The sequence below is a fragment of the Brachycentrus maculatus genome, unplaced genomic scaffold (assembly GCF_059751285.1).
Source record: "Brachycentrus maculatus isolate JH-2025_06_01 unplaced genomic scaffold, ASM5975128v1 h1tg000328l, whole genome shotgun sequence".
Taxonomy (NCBI): Eukaryota; Metazoa; Arthropoda; class Insecta; order Trichoptera; family Brachycentridae; genus Brachycentrus; species Brachycentrus maculatus.
Genome location: NW_028281077.1, coordinates 532,501 through 547,807, shown reverse-complemented (window position 1 = coordinate 547,807; position 15,307 = coordinate 532,501). Strand labels below are relative to the sequence as shown.

General features: G+C 33.8%; 1 protein-coding gene across 1 annotated transcript in view; it reads right to left on the bottom strand.

Annotated features, from left to right (window-relative positions):
• Window positions 1-4,031: 4,031 nt before the first annotated feature.
• The window catches only part of LOC148304143 (dihydrolipoyllysine-residue succinyltransferase component of 2-oxoglutarate dehydrogenase complex, mitochondrial), an 11,453-nt gene continuing 177 nt past the window's right edge, over window positions 4,032-15,307 (bottom strand). Inside the window, exons 2-10 of the mRNA XM_088268764.1 lie at window positions 15,082-15,224; window positions 14,901-15,002; window positions 13,119-13,431; window positions 10,750-10,827; window positions 8,726-8,877; window positions 7,007-7,165; window positions 5,848-5,981; window positions 5,610-5,767; window positions 4,032-4,980 (exon numbers count right to left, since the gene is read on the bottom strand). Of these exons, the coding sequence (XP_088124890.1) occupies window positions 4,846-4,980; window positions 5,610-5,767; window positions 5,848-5,981; window positions 7,007-7,165; window positions 8,726-8,877; window positions 10,750-10,827; window positions 13,119-13,431; window positions 14,901-15,002; window positions 15,082-15,224 (1,374 nt within the window). The 3' untranslated portion in view covers window positions 4,032-4,845. The remainder of the gene's footprint in view (window positions 4,981-5,609; window positions 5,768-5,847; window positions 5,982-7,006; window positions 7,166-8,725; window positions 8,878-10,749; window positions 10,828-13,118; window positions 13,432-14,900; window positions 15,003-15,081; window positions 15,225-15,307) is intronic.

The window sequence follows — 15,307 nt, the reverse complement described above, 5'->3', positions numbered from 1 at the left end:
TAATGTTAAATAAATATTACAGTGTAAAAATCACTTATATTTATTTGACCCCCCCTGGGAATTGAACCCAAGACCTCCAAAACGGTAGCCGAGCGTGCTGACCATTACACTACGGAGGCGGACAAATAAATATTATAAATATTTTAAGAAATAAAATTAAAATAAACGAATGTATCCATTATTTCCCGGTTTTACTGTAATTATTATTAGAGATTTATAAAGAAATAAATTCATTTAATTTTTAATTCCTTTAATAAATTGTTATGAAACGATACCTATTTTTTTCTCAAAACTGACGCAGCGCCGCCATTTTGGTTTTTCTCCATCGCACACTGTTTTATCGGCTGAACTCTTTTATATAAGAAATTAAAGTAATACAATAATGAAAGGATAAATAAGTACTGAGCTGAATTATTTCATATTATTTTATCTCCATTTTGTCGTGATTTATCAAAGACGGTAAACCATTTGTCAGGCCACCGAGTTATAGTAGCGACACAGATAAATCAGCAGAAGGGCGCCGACGAGTGACTTCATATATTTGTGTTTTCCATACATCTTCCTGTTGAGAGAATTTCAGCCGCCAAAACTACCCCTCCTTGAAGAAATATATCGGCAACCCCAGCCTCTTACGGCTGCTTCATGTACCAATCTATGGGCACTCGACACACTAACAGCGGCGGCAGATTCATTCAACAACAATATTTATTTTATTTTTTCGTAAAAAGCATTTCGATTCACTATACATTTATTTTATCCCCATAACAAACTTATACATAAATCAATTATATAATAAATATGTACAATATATTGTATATTTCAATACACTTTTAATAGTTAAAATATTTTTATCTGAATATATCTCTGCGTGCTGATTGGCGTGAAAAGTTTTTTTAAATGATTGAATCGAAAAACCGAGTGAATTAATGATTTCTTTCGAGAAGTGGTTATTTAATTCAATCAATGTTTTAAGTATTGAGAACTTCTAGAGTAAGAATTCAAATTCACTGAGAAAATAAGGGTTGATGGATATTGTATCGTTCAAGAACGATACAATATCCATCAACCCTTATTTTCTCATCAATTACATTTTTTATATTTCTTTAGTAAGCTTGTATTACATTTAATACTAGCTAATATTAACACTTAATTTAACATCATATATCGCTCACTCCTTTCAAGAACGACATAAATCAAAAATGGGAAATTTTCAGTTGAGCATATTTTCGAAATGCCCAGAAAATGTACTTCATCCCAGCAAAAGAGGCATAATTTTAACTTTATATTTACCCGCTACAGGGCAGAAAGTGTTGTTTTTTGTATTTTGAAGAAAAGGTATTGTTTAATAATTTTTTTAAATATCCTATATATTTTTCAAATGGAGAAAAAACCTTCAAGTTTTACCTAAAAAGACCTGTTGCACAGTAAAAAGTTCAATAAATGGCTTGATATTTATTTTTAATACATTTGATTATATTTTTAAACTTTAAAAACGTTCTCCTGGAAAATCAAGTTTTTTTATTTATGACTTTCTGGAAAGGAGTGAGCGATATAATTACATCTTCTTACAATAAACATAACATTTATTTTTAAATTCGTTCGGACTATTTTCATTCTTCATACATTCAGACCTCAAAAAGGGTAATTTTTAAAACATAATTTCCAAATCACGCACGCCGTCCCTGGAATGAAGCGAGGGGGTCGGAAACACATCCCCTAACTCGCCCCAATAGGCCATTCCCCCGACTTCTAGACTCGCCATTTTTTCGACGACCCCTAATAACATGAGCTCTCGCACTGTCTATTTGCATAGAAATGTCTCAAGTTAGCGGGGCCCGCTGCCCACCCCTTGGGGCCGGGAGGGTGGCGGTAATAGTATTTGTATTCATGAAGTAAGAATCGGGGCGGAAGAATCTACTCCTGGAAGGAAACCGCTGCCGAATGGCTCCCCACTTCCTGAAACTCGCGCAAACTTTAAAAATCGTTTTCGCTAATAAATTAATTTTATCCGCCTCCGTAGTGTAGTGGTCAGCGCGTTTGGCTGCAGTGCTGGAGGTCCCGGGTTCGATTCCCAGGAGGATTAAAATAAATATGGATGATTTTCACTTGCATATTTGTTTAAAAATCACCCTGGACTGGTACAAGAAGCGCAGGGTGAATGTTACACGTATGTAAAGTGATCACTTAAACTAACCTATGACGGTCGTACCTATCTAAGCCCCGTAAATGCACAGATTTCCTTATTCGTCTTCATCTATGTTGAGATATCAAAAAATAACGTAAAACTAAAAAATAATTCTTAATTGGAGATAATTCAGATTTGTGAACAAGTATTTGGACACACTCAAAATGTTGTACATTTTTGCTTACTACATCAAGTCTGTATTTAAAAATTACATTTTAATCAGAATATATAGTGAGGAGGTGGGTAAATATTATGTATGCATGTTTACGTTATTTCGTGTATTGAAATTCGGGACTTCTGAATAGTGGTATAATTTGAGGTAAACTATACTGTATATTGTAATTAAAAAATAGGGGGTCACACCATATTCGTATTGGATTCTGGGCAGAAAAATATAACAACGGTTCATATAACCGGACATGTTTTGACTTTTCTCGCATTATTTTTAAAAATAAATTTCTGTAATCTTAAGCTTCAAAATTTATTTTTATACTTTACAAAGGTTCAAAATAGGCTATTGAAAACCATTAACCGGACAGGATATTGGTACATGACTATTTAGACGAGCGCCATCTATTGTAATTTCGTGAAATCAATAAGTAAATGTATGAACTTCAACAACAACAAAATGGCGGTAGGAACTAAATATCAAATGAAGTATTTTTTAAAAATTAAAATGGTGTATTTATAGATGTTCCGATTTCGACAATGAATTTTTCTAAATACTGTTTTTTATGCCTTACTTGACATAAACTTAGTACATACTATTCATGTATTTGTATAAATAAGTACTGCAAAATGTGCCCTTGGCACGGAAAACCCAGTGATGCACATTATTATAAGTTGTAAATATGTGTTTGATGAATAATTAATAAATACAAAAATGCAGTTTATTTGACCTTAAAAAAAATTACTTCCAAAAACATTTTCGATTATGTAATATTTTTAGTATGCCCAAATTTCTGTTGATATTAATGAAAATTTAGAGATTTTTCTTTTCTTTCCATTAGGAAAATAAATGAAAAATTATTTGATGTCTTTTTACTGCCATTTTTCCCCTCACTCACATTTTTTTATAGTATCCGAAAATAAATTAATAAAAAATTTACTATTCTTGTAAATATTTGTGTAGAACTAGGAGTAAAATGCGGGGGGTGAAGATTCAGATTATCTCTTTTGTATGGACTTTTATACAAGGTCAAAATTTCAAGAAGATTATAGCATACTGCCATTAAAGTATACAACCAATCAACTGTCACCTTTGATCAGGTTCAGAAATATTTCAGTTTACAAAATGATTTTTTTATGCAGCACCAAAACGGGATCATCACATTTTGTTTACACTGAGCATCCAAGATACAAGTGTCCAAAATATGTTACCAATATCCTAGGTACCCGGTGTACACTAAAATAATCCCACTATGTCTCTTGTTGCTGATATTTGCCCCTGGCATAAGGACAGAGGCCTTAAGGTGGAGACTGACCGGAGCATTTCATCGTAATATAATGTCGTAACATCGCTCGCGGCGAGAATCAGAAACTACGGATGGAGCGTTCGGCTTGGTGTACTGACTGCCTGAATGCTCTCATCGTAACGTGTTACGTTAAGACGAAATGCTCCGGTCAGTCTCCACCTTTACACTTCAACAGACTTACCTGTAGAATTGGTGAGACTGCCAGTATCGTCATTTTTATGCATATAAAAATTATTTTGACCATAAGAGAATAGACATAATTGTTTGAAAAGTGTCTCAGTTAAAGAACTCGATGCTTTACTACAGCGAAAGGGGACAACAACATAATAAAAACACATTTTTTAAATTTGTTTATTTCCTTATTTTACATACGGCAACCAATTTAAAACTACTAAATATGGTTTCATATCATTATTACATCAGCAAAAAATACTCTTATTGCATTAGTAATCCAGAATAAAAGAAAGAATATCATAATAAATATACAAAGTACATGCAATGATATTGACTTTTATCCAGTTATTGTAACACTAAGATGCCTCGAATACGTGAGTAGTATTGCAATTCAATTGTAGTCATTACCTAATTACACTATCCGGCAATATAATTACAAAGTGCTCAATTTCGTTCATAAATAAAAATATCCAGAAGGCAATTAATGAATTAGAATGCTTAGCTCAGTACTTGAGTCCCTGAATTCTCACTGTTTATAGCACCAAGACTGCTAATACTTACTCAGGTAATTTCTGAATCAGCAAATAATCAAAACGTGACCAAATGACAATGAAAAATGAGAAAAAATGCAGTCAGGTGATATGAGACAATGAGTGTACTGATTTTCCACTACGGTCCTCATCACACTCCATTACAAAGAACGACACATTTTACAAAATATATAATTAAACAAATGAACTAATAAATATTTTTTAGATGAAGTAACGTGAGTTTAGCGTTCTTCGTGAAGTTTTCACTTTCAAACGTAACGTATTTACAATAGATCACCCAGTTTTTGCGAATGAATGAATATAAATAAAAGGCATGAATGAATATAAATAAGAGATAAATATGCCCACTGATATGATTAAGTAGTGCAAGTAGAACCCGATGGCGTTCTCAGCAAATAATATCCTGGTAAATAAAATGATAGTTATACAATGATCATTGCATTTCTGTTAGTATTGAGTTCTACAGGCCGGCAAGGATGACTCGGGGATCTTCCACCGCGTCCTTGATCTTCCTCAGGAAAAGCACGGCTTCGCGACCATCTATTAATCTATGATCGTAAGTCAGAGCTACGTACATCATCGGCCTGATGACCACCTGGAGAAAGTAAAAACACAAATCAGTCATTGCATTATAAACATTACATTCGTTGATTTATCCATACCGCTCTCTATGTGGAACATATGGAGTACACAAACTGCCTCCAGGCTCCCTTGTCCCATCCCAAGTCAGATCTATGTCCCGAGATTCAGGTGAGAACTAACAGATATCAGCAGTGGAGGTCTCGGGCGTCGGAAACCTGATACATAACTTGTAAAACGGGCAAGCTTGATTAAGGCTTTTCGAAGGCATGCGAAGTACATGGCCAAGCCAACTGAATAGCTTTTTCTTGATGGCAGTTGTGACTATAGGTTGCTGCATCCTACACCGTATTTCTTCATAGCTACTAATTTGTGGCCCGCTCACTTATTAGTATGTGTTTTTGTCGCCATTACCAGGGGTAATGGTGACAAAAAAACATGCTACCGCTCACCCATTAACACAAGTTCATGTAGTCTCCGGTTTTTCATGCCACGGTGCTTTTATTTTTAACTATTAGGAGCTATTTTTTTGATTGAACTAAGTCTAGAAGTTTTAAGTGTAAGGAAGTGAAATTGGAAGATGTTTTATGAGATATTACAGTTTTTTTTACCTGTCCCATTTTATTAAATAATAGATGTACTCACTTGTCCGTTGACAGCCACGGGCCTCTCAAAGGTTCCGTGCATTCCCAAAATGGCCGACTGAGGTGGGTTGATGATGGGAGTTCCCATGAGCGAGCCAAACACTCCACCATTACTGATGGTAAATGTTCCCCCATCCATGTCCTCAATGGCCAGTTGTCCTAAAATTTAAGTTTACGTATGAAATCATAATATGATGAATGAATATGAGATGCTTCGTAAGTTTTTTTTTTTAATTTACCATTCTTAGCCTTTTCGCCAAGTTGGGCGATGCCAATTTCTACGTCGGCGTAATTCATGTCTTGTACATTACGCAGAACGGGCACCACCAGACCTTTGGGTGTCGCTACAGCCACAGAAATGTCAACAAAATCTCTGAAAAACAAGGAAAGATCAACGTAATTAATATTCAAGAAATTGATCACATGTTTTACAAAATAGTCAAAAATTGTAACTTGTTATTAAGCATTGTGGGTTATTATATGTGCATATAACCATTTTTTATTGTTTCATTTTTTGAGAAAATTAGATGGTTTTGAAGTCTCGGTCAGAGATGTATGTCAAAACATAGGTAATACAATTTCAACATTAAGGATTGGTGAAGTATTTATTAAGCTTATTCCTTTTAAACATAGGCGAGATTCATTCCGAATTATTCCACATACTAATGTATCGAAAACCTTACCAGTATGCGGAAGGATCTAAGACCATTGCAAATATAAATTTAATACACCGAGGCGTATGCTGAGTGCCCTTAACTAAATACACAGAGAATGCAGCCAGTCATAAACATAAAGGTCTACTTTTCAGGACACCAGTGACCCTTATAGCTTCCGGGACTAGGAGAAATAAACAATTAATACTTGAAAACATATTTTATATTTTAATTTTCACTATGAAAATTAATGGGACTCTTTTCGGCTACTCAATAAATTTATTATTATAAATACAGCACTCAAAAAGCAACAAGAATTTCTATCACTTGATTGACTTTATTTATTGCATAGCATATAACATTGGAAATTATTTTAAAGGATAAATTATTTATTAAAAATAATATTTTTAAAATGTTTTAAAAAAAATTGTATTCTGCATTTTTCTTTAAAACATAAGATGAAAAGTCTTATGTACATATATGGTTATAAAATTAATAAGAAAGTAATAAATAATACGAAGCAATAATTCATCAATAAACGCAGGAGTGATCACCTTGCCTTCGTGTAAGTAGCAAACAAGATAACACTGCATCAATACAATGCAGTGCCCTATGCACCATTGGGTGCGGATAAGGGTTACAAGAAGTACAAATTAATAATATGCTTAGGCAAGAGTATAGTTTATATGTTATTTTAGGTTTAAAAGTAACAAATCATCTGTATACTGAATGTAACATTACATACCTGTAGACAATTTCACCTCCGTCAATGACAGCATTGACAACGGGTTGGTCTTGCAGAGCATATGCGGCAGCCTTCACAAATGGTGACATGAATCCTAACTTCATGCCATACTTCTTCTGGAATGCGGGCAAATGGGCTTTGCGGAAACTTATGATTTCACTAAAACAAAATCATATAAGTCAAAATCAAAAGGCAAAACAGTAATTTGTTATCGTTCATGTCATTCAGTCGTTGAAGAATGTGAGCAGCCAATTTTTGGCAAGCTCCATATAACACTAACAAGCTAAGATAACAAACCTTCTCATAACGTTTGTGAATAAAAATACACTATTGGGGTCATCAATACGTATACAAATACATATGTATGTACAATACATTTTTGTACATTTATGTATTGATGACTCCGATATGTATTTATACATCTCAAAACTTGTAATATTTCAATATACCTAGCAAATAATAAAATGAAAATCAGGATTTTTTAATTATTTCTCTATGTCCCTTAGTCAACTCGTTTTTCACTATAATTTTGAAGTGGGTTAAAGTGTTGCAAAAAAAATTGCAATTTATTTCACGTTTTTCTCGAAATATTTACCAGAATTTAAAAAAAAATCAGAATTTTACTTTGCATTCAATATTATTTTACTAGCTTTAAATAAAATTGAAAAGATGAACAGTTATACATAACATGTATATACATCGTTCACTCCCTTTAACAACGTCATATATCAAAAATTGTCAATTTTCAGTTGTGTTTTCGGAATGCCCAGAGAATGTACTATATCCCAGCAAAAGCGGCATATTTTTAACTTAATATTTACCCACTACAGGGCATAAAGTGTTGTTTTTGCATTTTCAAGAAAAGGTAATGTTTAATTATTTTTTTAAATATACTATATATTTTTCAAATGGAGAAAAAACATTCCGGTTTTACCTAAAAAGATCTGTTGCACAGTAAAAAGTTCAATAAGTGGCTTGATATTTATTTATATTACTATGTATTTTTAAACTTTAAAAACCATCTTCTGAAAAATCAAGTTTTTTGATATATGACGTTGTTGAAAGCAGTGAGCGACATGTTAAATTTATAGCTCATAAAATATACTGTCATATTCCTTTTTCGAATAATTATATTCTTTAACTTTTTATGTTCTGGAAAATTAAACCGTAATCTTAAATTTTATGGAATATTTATTTTAATATGTAATATAAAGTTAAAAATATTATTGTAATTTTAAATATTACGTTATGTTAAATCTAAACATTCTTGCATGAATTATAATGATAAGAAATGGCTCATAAAAAGCAGTAACAACCTTTCTCCTACTATACCGTAGCAAAAATTCAAACAGATTTGACTATTTTCTTGAGTGACACTTTGATTCTTCGCCAACTTACGCAAGTAACTGTCCGACTTTAAAAGAAATATATAATAACTCGCAAATGACGTTTCCAATATTTAAAAATACTAAAACATATTTGTACTATATGGCATTGGGATATAATTATAAATATAGATAATTTTTTACAATACGTCACATTAAGATGCTTCTATGATGTATAAATAAACAATCTTGTTACATACATTTGTGTTATATTATTTCAACCTTGAAAAGCATTACAGATAATGCTATTATTGGACTTGCGGGTGACATTTTGTTTGGATCATTATGTCATCATTATCTCACAATGTCAAGAACAGAACAGATAATATATTACCTCATATCAATTTCGTTGAATGTGGTCAGCATGGCGTTAGAATTCTGTGCCTCCTTCAACCTTTGTGCAATACGCAGTCTCATTCGGTTCATCTTCACCCTTTGTTCGGTCCGCGTTCCGGTAATTTCCTTACTATAATCTGCTGGAGGGATCTGCCAAAATAAATTATTATTTGCCTTTATGATCCATTGATCCCTAATGCATAATATATTGCAGGATTGAGATATCGTAGTCATACAGGAGAAAGTGACCAAGTGCATTTTTACAATCATGTGATCATTGACTATTTGATATCTTCCTAGCTTAATATTACCCTGAAAAAAATCCCAAAGAATTTAAATTTGGAAGTATAGTATATTGACTTGATAAATATGACTATCTGCATTGATGTTTATTTTCTTGCCCAGCAAAAGTAACTTGAATGGCCCTCCAGAACATTTTACGTTTTGTTAGTTGGCCACTTTCTCCTGTACGACTACGATATATTCAACCGGCTATACTGTATATGTCAAGTTTTGAAGGTTTATAAACCTTCAAACAGTTGTTATGGTTTGAAGGTTTATAAACCTTCAAATATTTGACTTATAAGATTTTGTTTTTGATTTTGTTTATAAACAAATGATACCTTTTTCCAAATATCTCTTTTTAATTGTTAAATATTTTTAGGTTGAAAAAAAATATCGAATTGAAATTGATTCATTATTCTTGATGTTTTGGTTATATATAGCATATTCCCAATTATCGGAGACAGTAAGGAAAAAAGCACATAAAAACGTCAGCAAAAGAAAAGAAACAGAGTGATGGTAAGTTGGTATCAACCTTAAAGTGTTGATAAAAGTATGGCATGCTAAGCAATGGAGTTAGCAAAAGAAGAATGAAAGCAGTCAAAATGCCATCTCTTAAGTGCACAGCAAAATGTTTTGTAATAGATGTCCGAAGATGAAATATGGAACGAATTCAATGCTGAGAAAAGCATTATCAAAAAGGAAAAAAAACTAGTTTGAACGCAGTTCGGACGCTTGGATGGAATAAATGATAAAATAACACAGCAGGAATGTGGCTGAAAGTAAAAGCTGAAGAACACATGACGCAATCAAGTACACCAGATCCTTGAAAGTGAGAAGTTTAGAGCCGGAACGATTGGTGTGTATGTATGAGGAGATGTACGGATGTGGAAGAAAGGAAGCATGTCTGTAAGGGCAGAGTAGTACAATAATCGATCCTCTCTGCCTACACCTACGGAAGTGCTGTGATGGTAAGTTAAAAAAGCGAGCATCGAATGTTAGGGATCTGGGCGTTAGATTTGTGAGCACCCTGACATTTCACGATCATATAGAGGCAGTCAGTAGTAATGCATTGAAAATGCTAGGATTTGTTCTGCGTACTGCCAGGGTTTTCGAAAATACCCGCGTGCTGAGAACTCTTTATAACTCCTTGGTGCGAAGTAGACTCGAGAGTGGCTCGATGATCTGGGGGCCACACGAGCTTAAGTACTCTCTTATGGTAGAGAAAGTCCAAAAGAAGTTTTTGAGGTATCTCTACATGAGAGAGTACGGCTTTTATCCTTGGCTCTACCCGACCCAGTTTCTCCAGGGTATGCTTGGCTACAATAGTTTAGAGACTAGAAGGAATGCGTATTTGATTACGCATTTTTATCGATTGTTGCGCGGTATGATCGATAATCCTGAAATTATCCAGAGCATTGGTCTGTATGTTCCCGATAGTTTCCTAAGACAGCGTCGGCATAGATTGTTTCAGATTCCTATACACAGGACCAACCTGCCGATGGTTATGCCTGTAGGAAGAGCTACCGCTATGTTGAACAATATCACATTGGATATTGATCTGTTCCATGTGTCCGAAGGAGTTTTCCGAAGCGAGATTCTTCTACACATTTAACAAGAGTCTTCTTGTGTAATTTTTAATTTGTTTTTTTAATATATACGCCTTAAATGTTTGTTTGTAATGTATATATTAATTATTGAATAAATTGAATTGAATTGAAAAGGAAACACTTAACTAACCTTAACTGATGCAGAGTCAATGGCCTGGGCATGACGGATGGCAGCAACGGGAATCGAAGAAACTGGAGCTGCTGGTGGCTACAAAATACAAAAATAACATTTCAAAAATCTTATATTATTTGTATTTTGATGCTTATTTATAAAAATCCTAAAAATAAATTGTTTCAATCATCGTTTTTATTTTCAAAGTATTGAAAACCAACATTTCAGTAAGACGGCGATATATTGAGTCTTCGCTTGCGAATTACTTCATATTCGCCATTGCGAATGACATTTTATTCAAGCAGTTTTCTCTTGTTTCTGCCGTTTGCATGAGCCAACTAATGCACCATTGTTACAGAGAATGCAAGATACATGAGGAGAATTTGTTATTTTATAAACCCTCAATGATATGACAATTTATCCTACTTCCAATTTAGACAGTTCAAACATTTGCATCTTTTTATTAATTTTCTGATTTCAATGGGCATAGGAACCGTCTTGTGATATTTTATAATGATTTATTTAAAAAGAGTTAATAAAAGTATAAATAAAATAAATCATGTTTATATCAGATTCATACAAATCTTCTAACCCTTATCCGCCCCCTATGGTGCATAGAGCACTGAATTGTATAGAAGCATTGTTATCTTGATCGTTAAATACACGAAGGAAAGGTGATCAGCCTTCCGCTTCAGGTACCAGTCCAGGATCATTTGAAATAAATATTATACTGAAATATATAATATTTTGACCCTCTTGGGAATCGAACCCAGGACCTCCAGCGTGGTGGCCTAGCGTGCTGACCGTTACACTACAGAGGCGGAAATAGGGTATTGTATATTTGTGGTCATGGTATTACACATCATTTTTATACTGTTTACATAGATATGTGGAAATAAGATGCAAATTGTGTTGAACTAAATCAATCCGTGGAGTTGAAATTTTAATTTGCAAAAAACAGCCGCAACCAGACTCAAATGTAATAAGGGTCATATGTTAATATTAATAAATGTTATTCATATAGCCAGATTAGAGTAACAAACCTGATAAGATAAAAAATGTAATAAATGTGCTCAATTACTTAATCTTCAGCATTTTCACAGCAATAAATTATTTCTGGTGCTGTGTACTTACTTCACCTTTTGTACTGTATAACTCGGTATTATAAAGTACATAATATTAATATCCGGACCATATGTGCGAAATTGCATCACAACATTGTAGGAGTTTGGAGGGTCATACAAACATGTTCCAGGATGGTAAATTTGAAGGAGAAAAGAGAGGCACACATACTACTCTTTTATTAGAATGAAATTATTATTTACATCATTCGATTGACATCTCAATACAGATAAAGAAGAATACAGAAGATATCGCTTACTCCTTTCAACAACGTCATTTATCAAAAAACTTGATTTTTCAGATCCTTTTTAAAGTTATAAAATATAATACAATATATTAAAAATGAATATCAAGCCACTTATTGAACTTTTTACTGTGCAACAGATCTTTTTAGGTAAAACCTGAAGGTTTTTTCTCCATTTGAAAAATATTTTGTTTATTTAAAAAAAATTATCAAACAATACCTTTTCTTCAAAATCCAAAAACAACACTTTCTGCCCTGTAGCGGGTAAATATTAAGTTAAAAATATGCCGCTTTTGCTGGGATAGAGTACATTTTCTAGGCATTCCGAAAACATGCACAACTGAAAATTGACAATTTTTTATTTATGACATTGCTGAAAGGAGTGAGCGATATGTCAAAAGGCCTGTAAATGCCTAGACTTCCACATTCTTCTTTATCTATGTTGAGATGTCAAACAAATAAAGTAGAAAAATAACTCCTAATTGCAGATAATCCAGATTTGTGAACAAGTATTTGGACACATTCAAAATGTTGTAAAGAAATTCTTATTCTTACTATTCTTATAACCCTTATCCGCACCCAATGGTGCATAGGGCACTGTATCGTAATGACGCAGTGGTTATCTTGATTGTTACTTACATGAAGGCAAGGTGATCACTCCTGCGCTTCAGGGACCAGTCCAGGGTAATATGAAATAAATATTAGAGTGCAAAATCACTAATATTTATTTTCACCCCCATCCCCTCTGGGAATCGAACCCGGGTCCTCCAGCACGGTAGCTAAACACGCTAACCATTACACCACAGAGGCGGACTAAAGAAATTATTATTTATCAATTGGAAAAAATATAGAGTGTTTGATAATGTCCTAAGAAGACAAAACACGTCACGTATTAAGATACATAAATAAATGTAGAATTCAATCCAACGAAAACCTTGTTTTATTTTGGATATATTACCCAACAATGGAAAAAATATGAAAAAGCCCTCGACGTAAAATACAATTGTATTGTTTTACTTACCCTGGCTGCTGGTGGTGGCGGGGGGGGTGCCGCCGCAGCGGCGGGCGGGGGAGGGGGCGCGGCGGCACTGGGCGGGGGAGCAGCGGCGGCGGGGGGTGGCGGTGCCGACGCGGCGGCCTCAGCCTTGGCTTCCACGGCCCCGAGCTTGAGGCGGAACAGCTTCTGCCCCGCCTTCACAGTGTCCCCGCTCTGCACGTAGAACTCCTCGATCACGCCGGAGGCGGGCGCCATGACGGGCATGGCGGTCTTGTCTGTTTCGATCTCGCACACCACCTCATCCTCGCGGACACTGTCGCCGGGTTTACGGTCAATCCTGCCCGACAACATTATAATCATTCTACCAACTTACGACTCACAGCAACACCATACCGATTTTTAACAAAGAAATTCGTAATCATAATACACGAGGACATAATAAAATACATGTGGAGCCGATAAACACTACTAAATTTGGAGTAAGGTCCTTAAATTATATTGCCAATACCCAAATTAACCAGCTGCCTGACATATATAAAGTAAAACCCATTCGGGGATCCAAAATAAATGATCTGAGAAGGTACTTAATGGAAAGATATATTTTTTATATTTTCTCATTTGTTTATTTTAAATATGCTTCTTACCTTATGTTTTCTCATTTATTTCTTTTAAATATGCTTCTTGTGCCTATTTATTATACCTATTTATTGTTTTTATATTTTGCCATGTATATTAGTATTTTCTTGGTTATTTAAAAAAAAAACTTTGTTACTTTATTATTTGTGTTCCAGTCTTGTTAACCTTAATCCCATATCCCAAAATGAGAAATAGAAATTACTCATCGGGAATATTATATGTATTTATAATTAATTTATGTAATATTCTTTTTTTTTTACATAAATAAAATAAATAAATCATTTGATATGAATCTTGAAACTCAAAGCTAGTTCAACAGACTTGTCAGCCGTGATTGGCTCACCTAACTACTTCTAAAAACACTCTTCTCAAAAGCAGGGAGTATTTGAAAATAAGTAATCTGATACAACTCTAAAATTCCTGTTTGAATAATCCCTGTTATTTAAAGCCTTTAGCCTGAATAATTTTAAATATATAAAGAGAAATATTTGTGTTTTTATTATTTACAAAAATACTTCAATTTCATAATTGTGAGCCTAAGCGGCTGATTCGTACCAAGAAACTCTGACTCAAGAGTTCGCGACACTAACCACGGGACCACAATCCGACAAATAAAATACCCGCTATTAAACATAAAGTTGAATTTACTTTTAAAACCAAATACATATGACATTTTGAACTACTTAGAGTATTATGTCAGTATATAGAACGTTTAAAATTTTATAAAATGCATCATTAAGTCAAAATTGCATATTTTGAGTTAATGTTTTTTTGCCAGTACACCACGATATGGTCTATTTTATCAAGTAAATATTAAACCATTTCTCATGCAATTTGAATTTAAAACAGCAACAATAACAATACACCAAAGATAGAATGTAGATTTGTGTAAAAAGCCACTTTTTCCTGTTATTCTGGACATTTTAGCAGTTTCACATTCCTTCCAAGTTCATTTAATCACTAAATTATTGTAGTACTCTTTTTAACACTTTTTTTTCATTTAAAACATAGTAAGCAGCGAATAAACAAGATCCATTTGAACGTACCAATATTTTGAAATATCATTTTTAAGTCGTGGATCAATTTCTTCATTTATGGCTGACAAAAATTACTGAATTAAAATATATCTAAATAGAAGTAATGAGTAAGTCAAGAAATGGAAAATCTTACTTGACATCGCCTTCAGATACCGAGTCGGGAAAAGTGGGTGCTAGTACATCACGGGTTTCAAATAAAACTCCTGAAGCGTGAAAGCTTCTTCTTGACGTAAACCTAAGACAAATTTGAAAAAATTAAGGTTAAGGACACCTCGATCCTAAAATCAATTAATGAATGTAAGAAAAATACTAACTTTTTCGCTTCGAATATTGAAGTGTTCTCATTAGAAATAGGTCTCAATAGGGTTGATCTCTTGTTTGAGACCGCCACACAAAAGCCGCGGCCGCACTTATCTACACTTCCGAGTAATCTACTTGGATGCCAAGGTTTCGCGAGCTAAATTTGAAGGAAATGAAACATGTGATTAATTTACAATCACCATAATAAACCCATATGCAAAACCATTACATAATGACAGC